This window comes from Electrophorus electricus, chromosome 20 (genome assembly GCF_013358815.1).
Source record: "Electrophorus electricus isolate fEleEle1 chromosome 20, fEleEle1.pri, whole genome shotgun sequence".
Taxonomy (NCBI): Eukaryota; Metazoa; Chordata; class Actinopteri; order Gymnotiformes; family Gymnotidae; genus Electrophorus; species Electrophorus electricus.
The window spans coordinates 488,637-509,968 of record NC_049554.1 but is presented as its reverse complement, the minus strand read 5'-3'; the positions used below and the strand labels follow the sequence as shown (position 1 = coordinate 509,968).

Sequence of the window (21,332 nt, the reverse complement as noted above, 5' to 3'; positions counted from 1 at the left end):
CCATTTTGTCCTGTACTGTGACACTGAGCTGAGCCTATTACAGGCAGCGTTTTCCAGCCTAATATCTGTCTACCGAGGCAATAGTATTTGATCAATCACCACTGCCAATAATTCGGATAGGTTTCTCTGCAGCCTCCTTAGAAAAGAACAAAACAAATTTATAATGGTAGCGTATGCGAACATGCGGGAAATCAATACATGTTTATGCAAAACAACTACTTCTCATTAACTAATGTTCTCATTAATTCTCGTCATATGTAATTGTAAGATGTAAGTGTATCCTTTCAGAGATATGATTACTTTTTCAGAGAGAAAAAAAACTAGAGAGTAGGCATATTTAAGTATAAAAGTATTACAATAGGCTATAGGGTCCCGAGAGTCGTGCTTGATTACTGTGCAAAATCCCTCTAATAGCAACCCTAGATTAAAAACCACGCCCACTCGAGACGACCACTCCTGCAGCAGTCTTAAAACCACGCCCACGCGGTTATCAAAACCACGCCCACTCCTGTTTAGCAACAACTGCACTTAAAAAACCAGAAGGCGAAAGTTTACTGGCTATAGCTGAATAGTTACTTGTCTGCACACGCAGAGATTAGCATCGGAGTCGGTTGGGTTTAAATCTTAAGATTTGCTTCTTTGATTGGCGAAATGTTTAAAACAACCTGATAGTTGGTTTAACGGGGTTACAGCTGCGATCAGGTAGACATGGATTCGGTCGACCCACCTGGTTCGGCGAGTCAAGCCTGCCCGCCTCCGCTGAAACGGCAGGCTGTCAAGAGGCACCATCACAAGCACAATCTTAAACACAGATACGAATTTAAAGAGACCCTGGGAAAGGGGACATACGGGAAGGTGAAGAAGGCAGTGGACAGGTCCGGCAGAATGGTAAGTCACGATTTATTCTGCCCTTGATCAGATACCTAACTAATCCTAGCTGTCTATTCGACATGGGCAGGGGCTAATGCGGTTCTGTTTTTTTAATTGTGTATTGTCCATACATGTTTTCCAGTCAGTCTTGCAGATGTTTTGCTGATTGTAACGTTAACTACATATTGTGCATGTACTGTTGCCTCGCAGTAACCTTATCTTCGCGTGAGTCATATTTAGACAAAACACTTAAGCCAGCCCGCTTGCACGCTCACTTTTCTAAACAAAAAATAAGAAACAGGTTTTACTGTTCACCATCACACCCATCTCCGGGAAGGTGCTTGAGTTAGGCGGGTGCAATAACATTGCTGGACTAGGTTGAGCGGATCCTGTTCAGTGTCCTGCATGTTCAGCCCAGGTCTCTAGGTTCAGGTCACTAATGCGGCTCTGCAGCGTTTACATTCAAGCCTGCTCATTTGTGACACGCAGTATATTGTGTCTGTGTGATATTACCCTTGAGGAGTCAAAACTACCTGTAATATGCCATGTGAAACTTTGTGTCTAAAAAATCCAGGGGTCAGATGTTAAACATCTGGGGGGTTTTTTTTCCACCCTAACTCAGCAGTTAATGGGAGGGAGCTTGATCTGCCATGTTTGACTTGCTGACCTTTGCACACACACACTTGAATTGCAGGCTTCTGTCTGTCTGTCTCTGCTGTGGGTGCTGAGACACAGTCTCGGTGTCCAGAGCGGCAGGGTTACGTATACCCCACATACAAGAACAGAAATGAATATGGAGCAGGTGGATTTCCGATAGAGGGAGAACAACCGCTCCCTTGTGCGTCACTAAACAAAGCCATGGCTGGAGAAAGTTCCCCAATCACCAAACACTACCCTGGCCCCAGTACAACCTCAGCAGCATGAGGTCAGACAAAATGCTGAGATTCATAACTACTTGTGCTTCATACGTATAGCTTCAGGGACTGTTGCTTGGATATTTGTTTTTCAGTGTAGACTGTTGGTGCAGCCTTTCAGTCAAAGAGACAGATGGGTATTGTGCAGTCTTGGCTTGTACTTATCCAGCTCGCACTGAAGAATTTACTCTGGAATTCTTATTATGACAACATAGAGTTCAAAATATTAATAAAACATGTCCTTGAGTGCTGATCCTGGATCAGTGTTCTGTATGTATCTGTATTCTACAGCATCTTGTTGCTTTAAAAAACAAATCCTAAACTGATAAGAAACAAAGGCTTGTCGCAGATTCATTTCGAAACTGACCCAGTTACCAGGTGAGATCTTGAGCGGACATGGAAATTCCCCACAAATCTGGGTAAATTGGATTGTTTGGCTTCTCTGGTATTTTTCCCCAACACACCCCCACCTGATATTGATGATATCTTTGGAATGTGAACTGTGTGGAGGTGTGGGATTGTGTATTTGTGTCTATACTCGCACTGGCATCAGTGATGTAATGTTTTTTGTCTTGACATGAGGAACTGAGAGGTGAAGTGTGTAATTTTATCAGGTTCACTGGAAGGTGAGGTAATGTGTTCACACTGATGGTGACAGAGGCAGTACCTGTTCCATATCTCCCCATGACAAAGGAAGGCTTAGAGCACAGCACCGTAGTACCTGAGGGTTAAAGCCTGGTTTTTAAATTGGTATAGACTTTCCAGTATAGTGGGTACATTGAAGATGAACCAGACAGGCTAATGTGGTGAACTAACTAATTCATGGCTATTCCCTTTGAACCCTTTGAACTGTGATGCTGAGATTCAAACCAGTGCAGCTGGCAGGCCTTAGCAGAGTGGTTCCATCTTTGGATTCTAGTTGTTAGCATAACTACAGTAACTCAAGATCAAAGCCATGTTGGTCTGGGTTTGTAATTTAAATCAATTCTAGATTATGCAAAATCAGGTATAGCTAAATAAGATTGGAAAGCAAAGTGCAAGCCCATATATCAGATTATATGGTTTCTGAAGAGGCAGCTCTGTGATGGGGGCATTAAAGCACTAATTAAATAAGTAACTTATTCCTGACTGCTGCATCAATCTTTGACCTTCAAAAGAACTGAAACTGAGAAGGAGAAAACAATCACAGTCAAAAGAAAAGTGCTGAAACAATAGACTTTCATTGGGGATTTTGCTCTAAGTCACTTCCTCTTTCTACTTAATGAGTGTGTAAATACCTGCCTCTTATCATTCTCCTGTCTTTATCCTTTTGCCCCCCATGTGGTGTGATCAAAGACATCAACCATTGTTACATCAGCTGCTTCTGTGTATTTTGTCGAACAAGGTTATAACAGGTGGGTTCATACTACTCAAACTGGAAGAATCAGCTGGTGAAATACACAGATGTATAAAAGAGTGCAGAAAAGTCACAAGTCTGGTCCTGTAGAGAGACAGGCATGATATCATAGGCCTGGTTCTGTAGAAAGACAGATTTGAGGTCTCAGTGCTGCTGATTCTATGTGCATAGGGTGTGTTCAGCACTGTCAACTGAGAGAAGTTCACCAGAGAAAGAGAGAAAGAACGAGAGAGACACACCAGGGGCTTTGGGAGCAGAAAGGCAGGAAGAGAGACACACACAGGAAGATTGAAAGAGATGGAGACAGTAGATTCTGACTTGTTGCAACACGTTCCATTCCAAATGCGTTAGGGCCGGCACACCTCTCTGTGAGAATCATGTGGAACACACATACTGAAGATAAACAAGAGATTTACTTGCATACCTTGCGCTCTTGCGCTCTATCTCTCTCTCTCTCAAAAAAAGAAAAAGCCCCTAAATTTCCTGCTCAGGAAATACCAGCCACGCGTCCCTGATGGTGCCCTGGATGTGTTGGTGAACGGAACTATTTATAACTTCCCAGTCTGCACTTCAGATATTTCCTGTTGGGAGAAGTGGTGTAAACGCAGCTAGCTCTGCTGTTCCTGGCCTGAGGTACACTTGCTGAGGCAGACATGCCTGTCAGGCTCATTTTCAGCAGAGAAGCACACTCTCTCAACAGCATCATAAAAGACTTGTACAATCAGTACTGGATTTATATCACACAGCCAACAGCTTCAGCTATCAGAATTGGCACCTATAAGCTATTTTTTTCATAGTGGGAGTAATGTGTGTTGCAAAAAGTCCCGCAAACACAAAGGCTCACTACACCATCTCTCAACCTCACCAACACCACCATGATCAGATGACTGGTTATTTTTTTCTGTTCAAGTGTGTACTGTTGAGTTGCAGTTAACCTTATGGAAAAATAACTTCACTAAAGGCAATTAATCAAAATCAGAAATCGGTTTATCAGCCAAGTATACTGACACAGAAGGAATTTCGTTCTGGCTGTTACTGACTCTCAAGCAATGCAGATAACTCACAGTGTACAAGCAATATACAGATTATATACAAGACAAACAATATAGATTAAGTGCCAGTCTGTGTGATAATGCTATCAGTCATGTATATGTATGGGAATGTATCAGTGTTTTCTACAATATATTTACATTTATGGCATTTAGCTGACGCTTTCATCCAAAGCGACTTAGTTATGACTGAGTAACGTAAGCAACTTAAGCAGCGTGCTATTTGAAGTAACGAGTAGTTATGGCATAGCAGATGATATTAGTCAGCTGTTTATGATTATGGGCGTAATGAAGGAAACTCTAGTATCAGGTAGTTCCAGTGTACAGGGTTCTGTAGTGAGGAAACAGTGTCTGATGTAACCGTATCCTGTAGGAACACATTTTAAACTCCTTCAGCTTTCCAGGAACACAGAAGTTGGGAGGAAGTAGTTTGAGTTCAGTGTGGCAACCTCGGGCCAGTAAGTGACGAGGTGGTTTTAAGTGTTATTTTTGTCTCTGCTGCAGGTGGCCATCAAGTCTATCAGGAAGGAGAACATCAAGGATGAGCAAGACCTGATGCACATTAGGAGGGAGATCGAGATCATGTCCTCCCTCAACCACCCCTACATCATCACCATATACGAAGGTACGTTTCCATTCCTGCACTAGTCCCAAATGTAGTAAATGTCATATGTAAATGTCTATAATTTTATTTTGTTCAGTTGTAGAAAAATGTTGCTGAATTTTTGACGAAACATTATAAGAAGAATTTTTTTCCAAGCTAGAGGAGTGTGGTAAACTGCAGTAGTTGTAGTAGTGTGTAGGGAGGAAGCAGACCACTTAACGAGGTTTGGGATTGTATGATGCACAGAAAAGGGAACTTGGAGGCTGTCATGCAAAGCATTGTGTTCAGCCGTGAGTTGCTTGGGTTTTGTAAGCTACAGTCTTCCCACTTGACCCCTGCAGCTCACTCTGTGTGTGTGTGTGTGTGTGTGTGTGTTTTTCTGTTAGTCTTCGAGAACAAGGATAAGATCGTGATTGTGATGGAGTATGCAAGCAGAGGAGATCTGTTTGAGTACATCAGTGAGAGACAAATCTCAGAGAGAGAATCCAGGCATTTCTTCAGACAGATCGTGTCAGCTGTGCACTACTGCCACCGGGTAAGCCTCCAAGAATCCTGCTTGGTGTGCTCAAACACGAGCCAGCTCTCAATTGCCACTCAAACATCAGTTCAGGGTGTGCCATTTACAAGATTCCACAATTTATGATTTTGATGGATGTCTCTCTCACTCTCACACACACACACAAGCAGTCATTCTCTCTCATTTCCTTGCACACCATGCACTGAAGCAACAGAGATAGGGCCAGTATGAAGAACCTGTTTGTGTGTGTCCATTTTTAAAAAACCACATGCATACACACTCTTTTATGCATTGGAATAGTTGTTTTTCACACAAGGCTCTTGCAATGCCAGTACCAGTTTTGCCGTCGCCCTCTCTTAAGGTTTCCACAATAGCACAAGGTGTGAGGATCCACCCCACAGCTAAACTACAGTATAATATTATACAGAGGCAAGAAAAAAGGAAACTATACCTTTAGATTTTATTTGACATCAAATGCAAGGCAGAGGATTCTACCCACTGGCTGGATTTAAAAGAGAATCTTTTTAAGTTCTTCCCCAACAGAAGAGACCATGGGAATAGCCTGAATCACACCTCCGCCCAGCAGTGTGAAATGAGCTCCTGTTTCTGAGCAGCAGTGAAGAGAGGTATTCCCTCCTGCTGAGAAGCACAATGACACAGCATAGCTCGGATTCCGCACACAGCCCCTGGGCAGCATACGTCCTGGCCCAAAAGCATCCACTGCTTTTATGTCTCTTCATTTAGAGATTTCTAAAAAAGATAAAAGAGCACCACCCGAGAGATGGAATGGCATGTTGTTTGGTGGAGCAGGCAGCTGCTATCAAAGTGACATGCGCTTTTCTCCTCCTCGTTTGTCTCTCGTAAACTGGAGGAGCTTTTGGTGATTGAGGCTCAGGCCTGTTGCCATCCTGCCACCCATTCCAGGCATGTGTGTATGATGGTGAGGGAAAGAAATGGCTGTTAAGTTCTCTCTCTCTCTTCCTCCCTCCCTCCCAGAATGGGATTGTGCACCGTGACCTGAAGCTAGAGAACATCCTGTTGGATTCTAACAAGGATGTGAAGGTGAGACTCTTGCATTCCTCTAGCAAACCCTATACAATTGAGCCCTTGCAATGAAAAACCGTACATCAGGCATTTCCCCTGTTTTGTGTAATCAGGTATTTTAGTTTTTGATTTTGTACAACTTGTACATTAAAAAGTTAAATATGCTTTATTTACTTATTTGTTCATGTGGGCATTTAAAAATAAAACTTGCAATTATGCTTTGTATTGTTTTTGTTTTGTGGAATGCAAAAAACAGTAAATGGACATGTATGGTTTTTCATTGTAAGGGCTCAATTAACATCAAAGCCACCGATCACTTTTGACAACTGGCATGCAATGATGCTGCACTCCAATAAGACACTTCCCTTCCTTATTATATATGAACTGGGCAGTCTCAAACACACCACTACCTACTTTACCTGTGCACTCCCCACACCCTCCACTGAGCTTTACAGCTCTACTGCCACTGCCTGTCCTCATACTGAGGGTAACGGCCTCCAAAGGCGGTTCTCCTTCACAGCTGACATGCCCAGTACAACACATGTTGTAACCCTGTACTGCTGAGCCCTATTCAACCTGTCATTTCATTAAGCGCTGGGTCAAGAAAGGTCAGGCAGGGAAGAATGCTAAACTGTGCAGTGCCTATAAACAAATGCCCCAGAGTAAGAGCGTCAATCTAGAAATGTATCTGATTCAGATAACTGATTTAGTACCAGCTCCTCCCTGTGCATGTAACTGTTATTAGTGGTATTAGAGGGGATCAGTATTCAGAAGTCACAGTCACAGCAGAAACGCTTAACTGGGGTCTATGAAAACCAAATATTTTATTTGTATTTCCAGATAAACTCTTCTGTCAAACTTGTTTTAAATGCCAATGATCACAAAATTGTTGCCATTCACTGACCGCCATTGAAAGTACCAACATTACGAAAAAGAAGACTCATGATGGTGATGGGAAATAACCTGATGTTTTGCCAGATTGCCGACTTCGGCCTGTCTAACCTGTTCCGCCGGGGCGAGTACCTGCAAACATACTGTGGCAGCCCATTGTATGCCTCACCTGAGATTGTGAACGGGAGGCCGTACAAGGGCCCTGAAGTGGACAGCTGGTCGCTGGGTGTTCTCCTCTACACTCTAGTGCATGGAACCATGCCTTTTGATGGACTCGACTACAAGAGCCTGGTCCGGCAGATCAGCACCGGAGACTACCACAAACCCGCCAAACCATCAGGTTGTAAAAAAATTACTGTAGATTGACTTTTGGATGAAACTTGTGATTTCGTTGGCAAATCTGTAATTATGCTCATCGGTTTACTTCAGCAAAACTATATATATATATATATATATATATATATATCGCAAACTAAACATTAGTAGCAGATTTGCTGTATCACTTTGTTTCAAATTGCTTTGCTGGAGCTTACACCATCTTTCATCATTGCAGATGCATGTGGTCTGATCCGCTGGATGTTAATGGTAAATCCTGAGCGTAGGGCGACACTAGAGGAGATCGCCAGCCACTGGTGGCTCAACTGGGGCTACCAGCAACCTCTGCTGGCTGAGAGCAAAAAAGCAGCAGTAGCAGAAATGTCGCAGGTCACCGGAACAGCCACAGCACCTCAGATGGGTGGCTCGACCCGCATTGCAGACTGGCTACGAAGGACCTCTCGGCCTCTACTACAGAGTGGTTCCAAGATGCGCTGCTTACTGCGGCCAGCAGGGAGCGCCGGAGGAGACGTGGCGATCACGAGGCAGCGCTCGATCCGCAAATCACGGAAAGAAAACGATGTCTCGCAGAGCATGCAGGAGAGCGCCGTTCTCCGTCCATTTAAAGGGATCCTGAAAAAACGTGGCAGCCTGAAGCAGAAGCTGCCTGGTGAAGTCCAAGCTCCTCCTTTGGAGGAGAAAACAACAAATACTGTTGGGGCTCCACCTCCACTCCCTCGTAAGGGCATTCTGAAGAAGCCAGTGGAGAGGGAGTCGGGGTATTACTCGTCGTCTGCTGAGAGCAGTGGCCCTGCCCACACGCCTCAGCACAGAGCATGCCCCTCGATGCTACCTCGACAGAAGGGCATCCTCAAACGCCATGGCAAGTTTTCCTCTTCTGGCCTGCAAGAGTTCGGCTCCCTGGACCAGCTGGCAGCCTCCCTGCCACCAGGGAGCAGCAGATCCAGGCCTAGGGCAATCAGCGAGGACAGTATTCTTTCCTCAGAATCGTTCGATCGGTTAGACCTGCCCGATCGTCACCACCCTGCGGCAATGGTGCAGCATCCAGCAGGAGGTAGCACCATGCGGGGTAGTGTGTCTGTTGACAACCTAATGGACCTGAGGGAAGACAAGCCCACAGGTCCACGAAAGGGGTACTGGGACATAGACATGGACTGCTACCAGTCTGCGGTAGGGGGCAGCACCTTCTCCATTCCAGACTGCAGAGATGTGACTAAAGTCTACAAGCTGGTCTTGAATGGAGCCTGCACTAGCTAATAATACACACAGGAACAAACTAGTTTAAATGCAGCCAGGTTGTGTTGGCTAGGTCAGCTTTAGGTCCATTTCAGGATCTGTCATGGGAAAAGGAATAGTCACAAAGAGGAACTTAAATCTTCAATGCATGTCTGCTTAGGGGGGGGAAATGTTATCTTTCAAGGGTGGTGCCAAAAGGGAATAGTGCTAGTGGTAAGACCAGTAAATAGTAAAGTACTGAGAGCAGCTAGACCTGCTCAGTAACAGTCTGCATTTCTTGGGGAAGCAATTTCCATTTTAAATAGCATTTCCTGGAACCTTTATAAACTTGGTTAGACTGTGGAAACTCTAAACGTGAAAACTCTACGTTGTTTTGTAATGCTACTATTGGAGGTACAGCTCTGAAAAGAACATTAACCAAAGATGCGCAAAATTAATGTTCGCTGTTGAAACGGCTCACTCTCACACTGCCAAATGCAGAGTAACATGGAGGAGACAAAGTCTAGCGTGAGTGAGGGACATCTGTAGATTGCAAACAGCAAAATCAAGGGTCTGCAGGTCAGAGTCAGTGATAAGGCACTGTTATTTGCAGAAAACAAATTTCAGTATCCTGGTTAATGTTTTACGTTTACACAGTCTGTATCTCAGCCAAAATACCAGACATCTGTCGCTTTATGAATTTTGGCTCTGTTCCCTGATAAGGACAAATAGATAAATAAGTAGCCAGAGTATGAATTTTGAAGGTTTCCAATGTGCTAGGTACAATTTTGGTCTTATAGGGCTCTCTCAATTTTGCTTTATTTACTGCTTTGGAATAGTTTGGTAAGGAGAACTAAAATAGATATTTATGCAATAACTTTTCAAGTTTTTTTTTTTCCTGTAGAAAATCTCCCTTAAAGTCATAAGTAAATGAATGTTGTTGTTTTTCCCCCTTGTAAATTCCCTTACGTTTTGAAGTACTTGAGTATATTTCACAAACCATGTGAAACCTGTACAGAAAATATTGTGATGAAAGTCCCAATGTGTTCAGTTCATTACTACATCATGATTTGGAGTGGACACTGTGATCATGTAAAGCTTTGGCCAAGCACAAATGTAATCAGTATTGTTAATGTTAATTTCCCTGGCATTCCTTCAATTTCCTTGGCATTCCAAAGAAATAAATTAGCTACACAAATGCTCCCAAATTTGTTCCACCTCAAGCCATTTTTGTTTTTGCCAAAGAGCCTGACTTGATCTGTATTGTCTAACTGTGTTCATCTCTACTGATTGCTCAGTGGACCAATAAAAACTCTCAAACGATTAAAGTGTAAAGATCATTGAACTTTATCTAATCTATGACCCAATTGTTTATTATAACAAAAGCGGAAAGCCAAAGATGGATCAAAGTATGTTTTGGCAAGGTTCAAGATATGAGCAAGAACATTTCTAAACTGTTTTGTTTGCTCTGTAACTGTGCAACTCGTGGCATTTGGAAAGCAACATGTAATAGATGCAGCATTTGATTTATGCCACTCCTGCAGAGGTTAAAAATATCATTCAAATACTTGCTTCACTTTAAAACATCAGTATAGGAAATTATCCTCCACACACTTAACACAGAGGCAGCAATATAAGGACAATGAGAAACTGGATCACATCCTCTTCAACTTTTTAAACAACAAAAAAAAAAAATTACAGGAAATAATTAACAAAAGCAATAATTTAATTAATTAGTCACGTATGCTTTACGGGCATTCCTAATGGAGGATAACAGAAGTCAATAAAGTATTTAGACTCCTAACTGAACCCACACTCTAAACTGACTGGGTCTGACCAATAGCCTGGAGGGGAGACAGCTTGACCTCCTGGACATTGACAGGTGTGTTGAGCTCAGTGAAGGGTGACTCAGATCTGCAGGCAACCTCGGTGGTGGAGAGGGAGGATAGACTGAGCTTGAGAGTGGCCTCCAATGCAGCATAACAGTTACTCAAACACACCTGGGCAGGGGGAGGGGGGTGGTTATTGGTTTCAGAAAGCTGCTATACATCCACATTTTGTCCCAACCACTTAGTAACACGTTTGTTTGAACTTATAGTCTTGGTAGATGGATGAAGCTAGGGCATATTATTCTTTGGTAGGAACAAAAGTTCAACTGGCAGATTTGGATACATTTAATAAAACCGCTGTTATTGCACTAATATAAGAAGCATTAGCAGTGACGTTTCTGAAACTTGTATGCTTGAAGTTGGAGTTTATAATAACTGCAGATGGTAAGATGTAGTGTGCATTTACAATACAGAGCCCACCCAGTTCCTCAGACACACTGCATTCCACAAATATTGGTTTGATCCAAATTCCACTGTACCTTGATAAAATAATAATAAATATTATAAAAGTGTGATAATTTTACACACACCCGTCTAAAAAGTAAGGAAACACCCATATAAAAAATGAAAAATGGTTTGGCAGACAGTAATCCAATTTTAGACACAAGCTATGGGGGAAGGGGAAACCTGTTAGGCCATGACCAACATGGTGGCCATATAAGTGTGTAACAACATGGTTTAGTAATTTCTCATATGTAACAAACCTTGAGAACAAGAAAAATATATGGAGATCAAAATTCCTCCTTGTTTTATCTATGCACACAGGGCACTGGTTATCCCCCCATGTATAATATACTGGACTGCCCAGTTTAGGGAGTAGATATATTACCGGAGTGTTTACAGACCCATGATTCCCAGTAAAATCTGCCCTTTTAGCATCTGTCTGGCAGGTCTTCCAGCAGTTAACTTATCACTATTCAAAACTGTTCCTCTATTAACAATTTACACATATGGCTGCACATATATTCCTTATCTTAAAACAGTCATCTGCAAAGGGTGATAATGTGGCTTCTAGGACCATACAGATATGGAGGACCTTATACTGAAGTAAGAGTTGTGCTGCTTTGCATCATTTTAGGTGATCTGTCTGATTCCACATTTGCTGTACAACATTTGGGCTGTGGATGAGTGTAGGGTGCTTGTGTATACATATGTTAAATTCATGAAGTGTAATTGAAAAAAATAGTTAAATTTAAAAAAAGCAGTGCTCATTTCAAAATCCAGGTCACTTCATAAAATTGACTCAAATGGTTAATGGAAAGCCATAGTGTTAGCTTGTGTGCTCTGCTTCATGCTTAATTTAAAGGGCAAATATATCTGATTTCTGTTAAACAGGCATCTTTTTTTAAGAGCAACTTAAATGAAAATAGTGAGTCAAATGATCCCAAGTGAACACTTAGTTGGCTGACTGAACTATAACGGGCATCTCTTGTTCTCTCAGATCCTCCAACAGCAGTCTGATTACAGTCCCTCACACGAAATTCTTCGATGGTTGGCAGACCCTTCAGTGCTATAGTAGCTAAACTGTGGAATTCCCTGCTCTCTGCTCTCTCTATGAAACCACACTTGTCTTTCATCCTTTAAGTCTTTTCAATACCTACCTCTTTCAACTACATTTTTGTCTTTAAACACTGCTGCATTGTTAAGGGACCTTTGGTTTGTGAAAGGTGCTTTATAAAGAATACTTATTATTGTCTCACCAGGTCGATACTAAAGCTGTTAGCCATGAGCTGCAAGAGTGAGTCACAGGAGAGAGCTCCCTTCAGCAGCTGCAGGTGGACCACGGCAGCTGCCACACAACAGCAGGCCAAAGTGGATGGCAGATGCACTGAAAAGGTGAACTCTGAAACACACACACACACACACACACAGTGTTAATCACATTACACTGACACACACACTGCAGCCTGTTATAGTGAATCAGACAGTATGTGTGGAATGAGAAATGACTTAACAGTGTAACACGAGTTAACATATGCAAACTGATTCTCTCTGAACAGCCATTTAAGTGCTTATGACAGTTATTTAAATTAATTTATAGTCTTTTGTACTACACTGACATAATGCCAAATAATTATTTACATACAGATAGTACTGACAGTAGCCTGACAACCCCCAGCACACACACACACAAACTCCACATGCTGGAAATTTAGTTTCAGCATCACGCAAATAAATAAAATAAATTTAAATAAAATTGTCTTGTAAATTAGAAGTTATTTGCCAAATAATTCTATTTCAATCACTTCCTTAAAACTGCAATGCATATATCAGCTGTAATCCCAGTAATACGCTTAATTATTGACTAATCCAAATGTATGATGCCTTAACAGGACTAGAACAGTGAAGTGTAAAACTGTGATGGTTCAGTAACACACTGTGGGTGTGTTTAAGAAACTGCACTACCCAAGCAAGAAATCAGACCCTTTGTGAACAGCTGGAGAAAAGCAGACAATGCTGTCTCTAATGACCAGACTCTGTTACACAGTAGAGAACGCTTAGTGTTCACAGTCCCAGCTATGACCCAGCTGGCCCCAAGTCTGCCCCCGGCCTGGGAGGAACAAACTGACAGCACATTATCCCTCTCACACAGGTATCAGTCTCACACCCGGGTATCTCTCCATCTCTCTCTCACACACGCTCTCATACACAAGTGTCCCATACAAACACATTCATATCCCCCTCAAAGACATACACCCCCACTACCCCAGCCAGCCTCTCACACACAGAGGAAACCAGCTCACATGTCTCAGATGGTCCAGATGGGTATGCCCCCTTCATTCATTGCCAGTATAAGACAGGAAGATGTTATTTCAAAGACATGGGATATGCTATAATATAACTGTGCTGACTAGTACATGGTTGCGGTGAGCAACCCGACAGAAGAGGGGTAACCAGATCTCTTCTCCATTTCTCTCCTGTGTCTCTCTCCACACACACCCACACATTAATCAAACTTGGTTGTCCAGAAAGTTACACCTCCGTAGGTTGTGTGTGAATGAGTGACGTGTGTGTATCACGTCCTGTGCATGATCCAGTATGTGTGATACATATTTGTCTATGATGTATTGGTCACACGTGTCTCAGTCCATATCTGTGTGTCCTTAATGCAGATAAACAGCTGCAGGAATTGGTACATGTGTATGCACTAATAGCTGTTTTTATGTTTATGTGTGTGTGCTGATGCTTGTGTGAATCAGTAACCATGTGCAGTTCGGTACCTGTGGCAGTCAGGGCAACGTAGGCGTGAGTGTGTCTGCGCAGGGCCGCAAGGCTCTGAGGAAGGACAGGAAGACTCTGCAGTAACGGCTCAACAAAATCAGATGGAAGCACCGAGGCCAGGTCCCAGTCCAGCCTGGACACCACCATCATCTCCCACTCCTGTACACACATGACCTGGGCTGATGTTTACCGACACAACGATAACATGCTGGAATACGTGCAAGACGTCACAGCTTGAACAACCAAGCAAACTGATGCAACTATGGTGGGAGCTGGAATGTAACAAATGTTTTAACTGACCATTAACAGAGGGAAGGACTAGGTTGAGTGTCTCTTGTTTAAACCGTTTGCCAATGGTGTTTATTAGATATTATCGCATGCATGATTAAAAAAAAAAAACTATTTTCAACCCTTTACATTGATGTAGTGCATTTTTAATCAGACACACACCTTAAAATATATTTATTGACAGACAATTAAAAAATGAACTGGCTTAAAATGTAAAAGTTCAGTGATGGCCTGTTTTCCCATAAATATGAACGTGTGCCAATGCAGTGCTGCAATAATGGATGGCATCTGAAGATAAGGTTTGTGAAGTTACCAGCAGTTGGGAGACAGAAACAGCATTGTCAGTGTAGATGCAGAGCTTGGCAGCAGTCAGAGGAACCGTTTCTCTGAGTTTGGAGGCCAGAAACATGCAGGTGGTTCCCAGCAGCTGCAGGTTTGTTCTGTGGACAGGACAGCGGGCCATATACCTGTCCAAATAGTGAATGGCCAACGGAAACACTTCCTCCTCACACCTCTGCTCCTCACACACCTGCTAAACAAACAAAAAAATCATTTGTAACATGAAACAGAAATGACAGCATGAATGTCATCAGCTAGACTAGAGGCTATGAACACAATACTTACGTAATGTTAGCCATCACTTCCAGGATGACGACCTAAAACGTTTTGAAGATACATTTCAGACTACCAGTTTTGTCCGGTTCTTACCTGAAGCATCCAAATAGCTAAAATTCTTCGCATATATGGTTGTACATCCGTCTGAACATTGCTGAAATAAGATCCCGAAACGTTCGCTTTCTGTAAATGGACGAGGTTTCGCCATACGCGGACATCCCGGGTCAACACCGGGTCGAGCGAAGCCCTAATGGGGCGGGGGGTTGGGGAAAATCCTGAAGTTGACAGGAACTCCTCGTGTTCATGGCAAATTAACTCCATTTGTGATTTTACGTGGAAAACACAGCCAGGTCTTGGGATGTGTGATCTTGTGAACGCGTCAGAAGACTAGCTAGTTTTCCTAAGATAACCCAGCTAGCGTTAGCAAGCAAAAACTGATCAGCATGCGCTTAGTGGAGATTTCTCGAGCTCGTCGTGTTCAACTCAACGTCAACAACTAAACTTCGAGGGTTTAAATTGAGGTTTTTTTCTGCCTAGTGACTATCGCAAGAGTAACTTTATATTAAACTAAAACAACATTACGTTTTGACTTAAGATTTAATTAAGCGGACAGATTTGAAATGGTGTCCAACAGGTTCACGCAGACCGACCGAATATCCGTCCTACCAATTACTTAACCCCCCCGACAATCAGACTAAAGTGGATGTAAAAGTTTGAAACATAAACTCTAGAAAGTCCAGCAGGTCAATATCTGAAATAAATCTCACGTCTGGCAAACCGACAGGTCAGGTAGAACAACGATAAAGCTCGTTGTCTGTAGGATCCATCTAGGCCGACAGCTTCTGTTAACCAGAGATATAACCAGGTTTATATTGTACACCTTCATTACACAAATATATTTGAGCCATGGATTATTAAGTGAGCTGACCCCAGATCAACATTTAAAGGGTATTTTTTTTAGTTGTAGTTTATTTTAGTTATTAATGTATTTATGCTTCTAGTTTTAAAAACTTCCCTGTAGTTGGAAGCATACAAAAGGCACCATATTGTTTTCCAGCCAAATAAAGTATTTCTGCAATGTGCATATTATCACTATCTCCATTTGTAAATGTGGATGTTAAAGCAAAGGATTTTGAGCCTAAAGTTCAAAGTTGTTTTTCTTTTGGAGGACATGCATGCAAGTTCCACTGAAGAGAATTCAAAATGATCAATAACAAGAGGCTTCGCCACAGGATAAACAAAATATTCCAACAATTTGAACTTAAAAGGTATTATTATTATTATTTTACTTTTCACTTGTACATCATGATGACCACAGGAACTGTGGATGACCCCTCCTGTGCTGCTCTGACTCCTTTAGCAGACAAAGACATTTCACTGAGTCTTCATTTCCTCCATCCCCATGTTACATTCCACACCACCTAGTGATAAGAGTTTCATTTTGATTCATGGTTAGGGGAATTCTTACTTGGTGTACCTCTCCTGTGTTTAGCCAGGTGAGTACAAGGAAAGTGTCATTTGTTTTTCAGTCCAACGCCATCACTGGTGTGGCGTCTTCAAGATCTCTGGCCTCCGCGTTCTGCAGTTCCCGCCTGATCTCGGCTGATATCTGTGGGTGTGTCTGAATCTTCAGTAGCTCCAGCAGTGCCTCCTTCTGTTCGAATGGCAGGTCAGCCTTGTAGCGCTGCACCAGTATGAGGAGACACTGGTGCCACAACACAGGCAGAGTCCGTTTCTCAGTGCGGAAGGACAGGAAGTGGGCGACCAGCGCATCCAGAACCCGGAATGGGAGGGCATACTTCTTGTCCAACAGCAGACGCAGGAAGATGCTGTTGGCCCCATTGTATTCCATTTCCGCCAGTTTCAACATGGCAGCACTGGAGAGAGGATAATTGGCATGTTTTGCTTATACAGAAAAAAATGCAATTGCACTCAAACAAGCTCCTAAACGCAGCTTTAAACTAAGATTTAGCCTGAAACAGCTGTGATGGACAGAGAAAATGTGCATCACCTGGAGTGCAGCACAGGAATGGAGCACTTAGTGAGGATGCTGCCAATGATGATTGCCTCCCTCAGAGTGCAGCTACCTGACTCACAGAGTGGGATAAGGATTCCTGTAGGTGACAGTGGAGGGAATTTAGTTACTGCCACTTAGTAAACTGATTAATTCATTTATTTTTGAATAGTCAAATCTACTAGATGCTCAATTCGGAGCCACAAAACAGACAACATTTCTGTTTTAGTCTAGTTATTTACAGACCTAAATTAGGTAACCAAGGTGCTGAATACCTGGCTCAGGGTGTTTTAGAGCTGGAACACCACAAAACCTGAACACAATTACATTTGCTCTTTCCATGCCCTTCAACAGTACTGACTGGACCGTGGCTGGAGGAACATTACTGCTACCTAGTGGCAAATATTTCTTTTTCTTCATTTGACATGTCTGAACCAGAGAGCACAAAGATGCATCCTACCTTACCATGGATTCAAATTCCAAATATTCTTGTGGGTAATGTAATGGGCAAAAACTGATATGAAAATATGTTTAGCTAACAAAAACTAGAAATATTCTTTACGATTGGTTTGTTTCTTTCTAAAAAAAATAAAATAATAATAATAAAGATGCTGCATTTCTGCTGTATTATGACTGACCTTTGAACCACGCCCCAGGCTTGAACAGGGCTTTCTTCAGGGCGCTGTATAGGTGAAAGTTGAGCCGCTTGTACTCTGCGATGTCATCCCTGATTCGCGGCAGCAGCACCAGGTTGTAGAAGCGCTGGGCCATTCGCTCTTTCAGGTTTGAGGAGAAAATCCTACACACACAGCAAAAAGATATACTAACAAGGCTATTCCATGTCAAATCACCCAAGCAGAAGAAGGGATGACAACACCACTTGGTGCAAATCTTGGAGTGTTCTTTGTAAAAGAAAACTGCACACCAGGCATTTGAACAAATGATTTCAAATTTGGAGCAAACTTGCAACAGTGATACAAATTAAATTCATCAGAAGGCAAAGCAACAATTAAATCCTCTAAATTGCCCAGGTTTTATCTTCACATGGTGTTTCACAGGGCTCCCATATTGATTTAAAGTTGATACCAGACAAGGGCACTGCATGATTTGACAAATCTTCTAATTGACAAATCCTTAATAAAATGTTCAAACGACCTCCAACGATACATTTACATCAAATGTGCCATTCAACTTTGCACATGACTATTATTTGAGATTATTAGGCCATTGAAACACTTAAGTGATAAAGAATTTGGATCATAGTTTAATGCAGAAACTTGGTGTTTTAGGCGCTTAATTTTGGAGTTTCAGATTTTTCCTTGATCATCTACATGCTGTGAATTCAAGATCTGCAAAGAGTGGTGTCGAGCTTCAGTGACATGACTTTGGAAGAGGCCACAAATAAGCAGTGGCCGAACGTCAAGAAAGATCAGTGAATGCAGCACTGCCACATGAGCAATGTCTCTACCCTCTCACATCAGCTCTGTGGCTGCTCTACACAACAGCAGCAGTGTGGACAAGAAGCACTGCCGTTCTTATCGGTACAGCTCTTTCCTTGTGCAGTCGCTGAGAGTGTGGCTCTGGCCTGACACACCAGCTCTGTGCTCACACAGGAGTGGCTCTACGTGAGGCTGTATGCTGCCGCACCGTGTGGCCTGGAACATGGCAGCAGCGCTCCAGCTCTCTGGCTCAGTGAGGTAGAGCACCTGCTCCCAGTTAGAGAGTGCCGGGATGATCTTAAAGGCTTTGGGCAGCTTTCCACTCCGATACTTGGACAGAACCTGAAAGAAGAGGCAGATTCTTGGTCAGGGGAGAACCAATGGTTACAACTTATTCAAAAATGTACTTGGTTATATTTCTCTTGCCAATATTATTAGTGACAATTAATTAGTAAGACTGTTACTATTACTGAGAGATGGAATAAAAGGATAAGAAGGTCCAGAGTAGTGGAGACAACAAGTGGAAGTGCTGCATAAGCATATTCTGATCTCTTAACACTCATCTTTCCAGTGCTGTGTATATTCTCATTGCCTAATGCTCAGTTATCCAGTGCAGTGTACAGATACTCTGGTCTCCTAACACTCATGCGCTGAAAATCAAAAATAATCAGTTTCTCCATCCCTTCATTCTTTACTCCGGATTTCTGACACTGCGGCTCAAACATCAGTGACAGTATGGTTATTATGATCATGGCCATGTTTGCATGCAGCCTAATATTCTCTCAGTGATCAAATTATTAGCTTGACTGAAAAACAAAACCTTCATTTAAACTCCTAAATTGGAATTCAGTAATCTGATTGAGCTCAATATGAATCGAATTTCAATCCATTCGAAAGGGTGCAGCAGCTAAACGGTTGGCAAGCTTCAACAAAACAGGAGTAGGCAAGGACACACACACACACACACACACACACACACACACTCACAGGACATGAGTAGGCAAGGTAACACATGCAACATGCTGAGAGGACTTTCTTTAATTTTATGGCATCTTTAATGCTAAATGAAGCTCCTCACATGCACAAAATTAATAAAAAATCTCAAAAGGTATGAGTTGTATAAATGATTTATCATTCCTGATTCAGTTAAAATCAGCTGCTTATCAAGACTTTTGTGAGCAACATGCATTTTAAATCTTTGTCACCATCTGGCACTGGTCTTTAACATCCCAATGCACACTACAGTAGTCCAGTCTATAAAGAGTTCCCTGCCAAGCATACAGCCTTACCTTACTGACCCCTCTGTACACTTCGATGACCCTGGGGTCAAGCTGGGGCATGGGTCGACCTGACACCTCTGACATCACTGTGCCAACCTCTGTCTGTTTCTCCGTTATCTTTTCCATGATGATGTCAGCTAAGGTGCGTCTGAAACACACCCACACATGCATGCAATATATAAGGAGGCTTCAAAGGATCTGAAAAGCATTTTTGATTACACTGAATGTATATAGCATATTATTTATTTTATGGGTAATTTATTATTTCATATAGAGGTGTGCGACAGAACAGTCATGTTTATACACATCTGACATGTGATATTGGTTTATCTTATTGAAAAAGGAATACCAAAAATGGGCTGAAAACATATTTATTCCTCATGCTACTGATGTATTTAGAGTTCATGTATCCAGAGACTTCCTTCACAATTTAAAAATAAAGAGAGAAGGTGAGAAATTGGTCACATGGAATGAAACTGTTTTTCTGAAATCACTGGTGGCAATGAACAGATCAGTCACACCTGTTACACAGCAGGCCATCCACAGAAGCTCAGCTCACTCCCTGGTGATCAGCAAGCTAATAAAACATATTGGTGTACAGCCTATATAGCCTTCAGTCATCACTCCCCTTATTTAGCTGAGGAGAAGCATACCTCACAGGTGGGTTCTTGTTCATGAACATCTGGATCGCATTTTCGTCCTCTGGATCCACCTCCACTTCCGCACCACCACCCAACCCATCCCCACCTGGCTCTGCGGTGCCCAGATCTGGCCACTCCTCATCAGATTCCCCATCTTCAGCGCTTGGGCCTGTGGATGCCGGAGTTATTTAGTCAGAGTCATCAATCCGTGGCTTTAATAACAACAACAACATTAATAATAACTGGTTTGACTTGAAGATAATGGTATAGGAAAGTCCTGGTTTAATGAAAAATAATACATAATGGTGGTTTTCCATGAGCAGTCCAAAAAAGAAGAGTGGTAAAGATGGTGAGGATTGGTGGGCAGTGATTTTCTTGGGAGATCTGAGCAGGTCAATGAACAGGCCCCTGGAATTCCATTGTACTCGAGCTACCACATCTACTGTAGGCCTTGGATGGTATTCAATAAGGAATGTTTTCCTGTCACCCTGGGTGTTGCTTCTTTAATGATTTTTGAGCGTCGATCATTCACCACACTTGTAAAACGTGCTATACTAATAAAACGCATTATTTATATTGTTGTTGCTGTTAAATGGCCGTGTATTAATCAACAGTGATTAAGCTATCTAAGCATTAGGGGTTGCTGGGCTAGTGATCTTGTTCCTGCATACTTACCAAGGACTGTGGAAGGCTTCTTCTTAACTTCTGGCGTCTGGCCAAACTCGATCTGGAGCTCCTCTTGTTGAATTCGTGCCTGCTCCAGGATCTTTCGAGACAAACGTTCGTCCACATACTCATCTTCTTCTTCTTGCTTTTTGTCTCTGGTTTTCAGGCGGCCGTGCGCCCGGACCGTGTCAGTCTGGAGGATCTGCTCGGCCAGAGGCACCGTGCCACCGACCCGCTCGCCTCCAACGCCTTTGGACTTTTTTATTTTCTTTATTTTCGGCATTGTAGACAACTATCGCAAATCTAACTGTGGTTACAGCAAACACCGCACATGAAAGCAGCAGCTACTTTACCGCAGTGAGGGCACACGCGGACTCCCTCAGAGCAAATGGCTCATCGTCACGCAGCGGAATTAGAGCGGCTGTACTGATCTGGGTACAGT

General features: G+C 42.6%; 3 protein-coding genes across 4 annotated transcripts; 1 reads left to right on the top strand and 2 right to left on the bottom strand.

Moving 5' to 3' along the window:
* Positions 1-580: 580 nt before the first annotated feature.
* On the top strand, positions 581-10,118 carry nuak2 (NUAK family, SNF1-like kinase, 2). Its single transcript, XM_027025385.2, has 6 exons — positions 581-888; positions 4,734-4,854; positions 5,220-5,368; positions 6,347-6,412; positions 7,373-7,625; positions 7,839-10,118. The coding sequence occupies exons 1-6, from the start codon at positions 709-711 to the stop codon at positions 8,876-8,878; spliced, it is 1,809 nt and encodes a 602-aa protein (XP_026881186.2). The 5' UTR covers positions 581-708; the 3' UTR covers positions 8,879-10,118.
* A 49-nt stretch (positions 10,119-10,167) lies between these two features.
* ccnd3 (cyclin D3) lies at positions 10,168-16,008 on the bottom strand. Of its 2 annotated transcripts, none has more exons than XM_027025386.2 (5): positions 14,944-16,008; positions 14,549-14,767; positions 13,947-14,106; positions 12,426-12,568; positions 10,168-10,836 (listed from the first exon to the last, which is right to left on the bottom strand). In XM_027025386.2, exons 1-5 carry the CDS (start codon positions 15,169-15,171, stop codon positions 10,654-10,656), a joined length of 933 nt encoding a protein of 310 aa, XP_026881187.2. In that variant the 5' UTR covers positions 15,172-16,008; the 3' UTR covers positions 10,168-10,653. The 2 variants fall into 2 exon arrangements, with proteins under 2 accessions (XP_026881187.2, XP_026881188.2); XM_027025387.2 differs by having other exon boundaries at positions 14,549-14,764.
* Positions 16,009-16,111: 103 nt separating this feature from the next.
* bysl (bystin-like) lies at positions 16,112-21,293 on the bottom strand. The gene is made up of 7 exons (XM_027025412.2): positions 20,900-21,293; positions 20,237-20,393; positions 19,593-19,731; positions 18,512-18,645; positions 17,503-17,663; positions 16,862-16,964; positions 16,112-16,727 (listed from the first exon to the last, which is right to left on the bottom strand). The coding sequence occupies exons 1-7, from the start codon at positions 21,171-21,173 to the stop codon at positions 16,376-16,378; spliced, it is 1,320 nt and encodes a 439-aa protein (XP_026881213.2). The 5' UTR covers positions 21,174-21,293; the 3' UTR covers positions 16,112-16,375.
* Between the last annotated feature and the right edge of the window lie 39 nt (positions 21,294-21,332).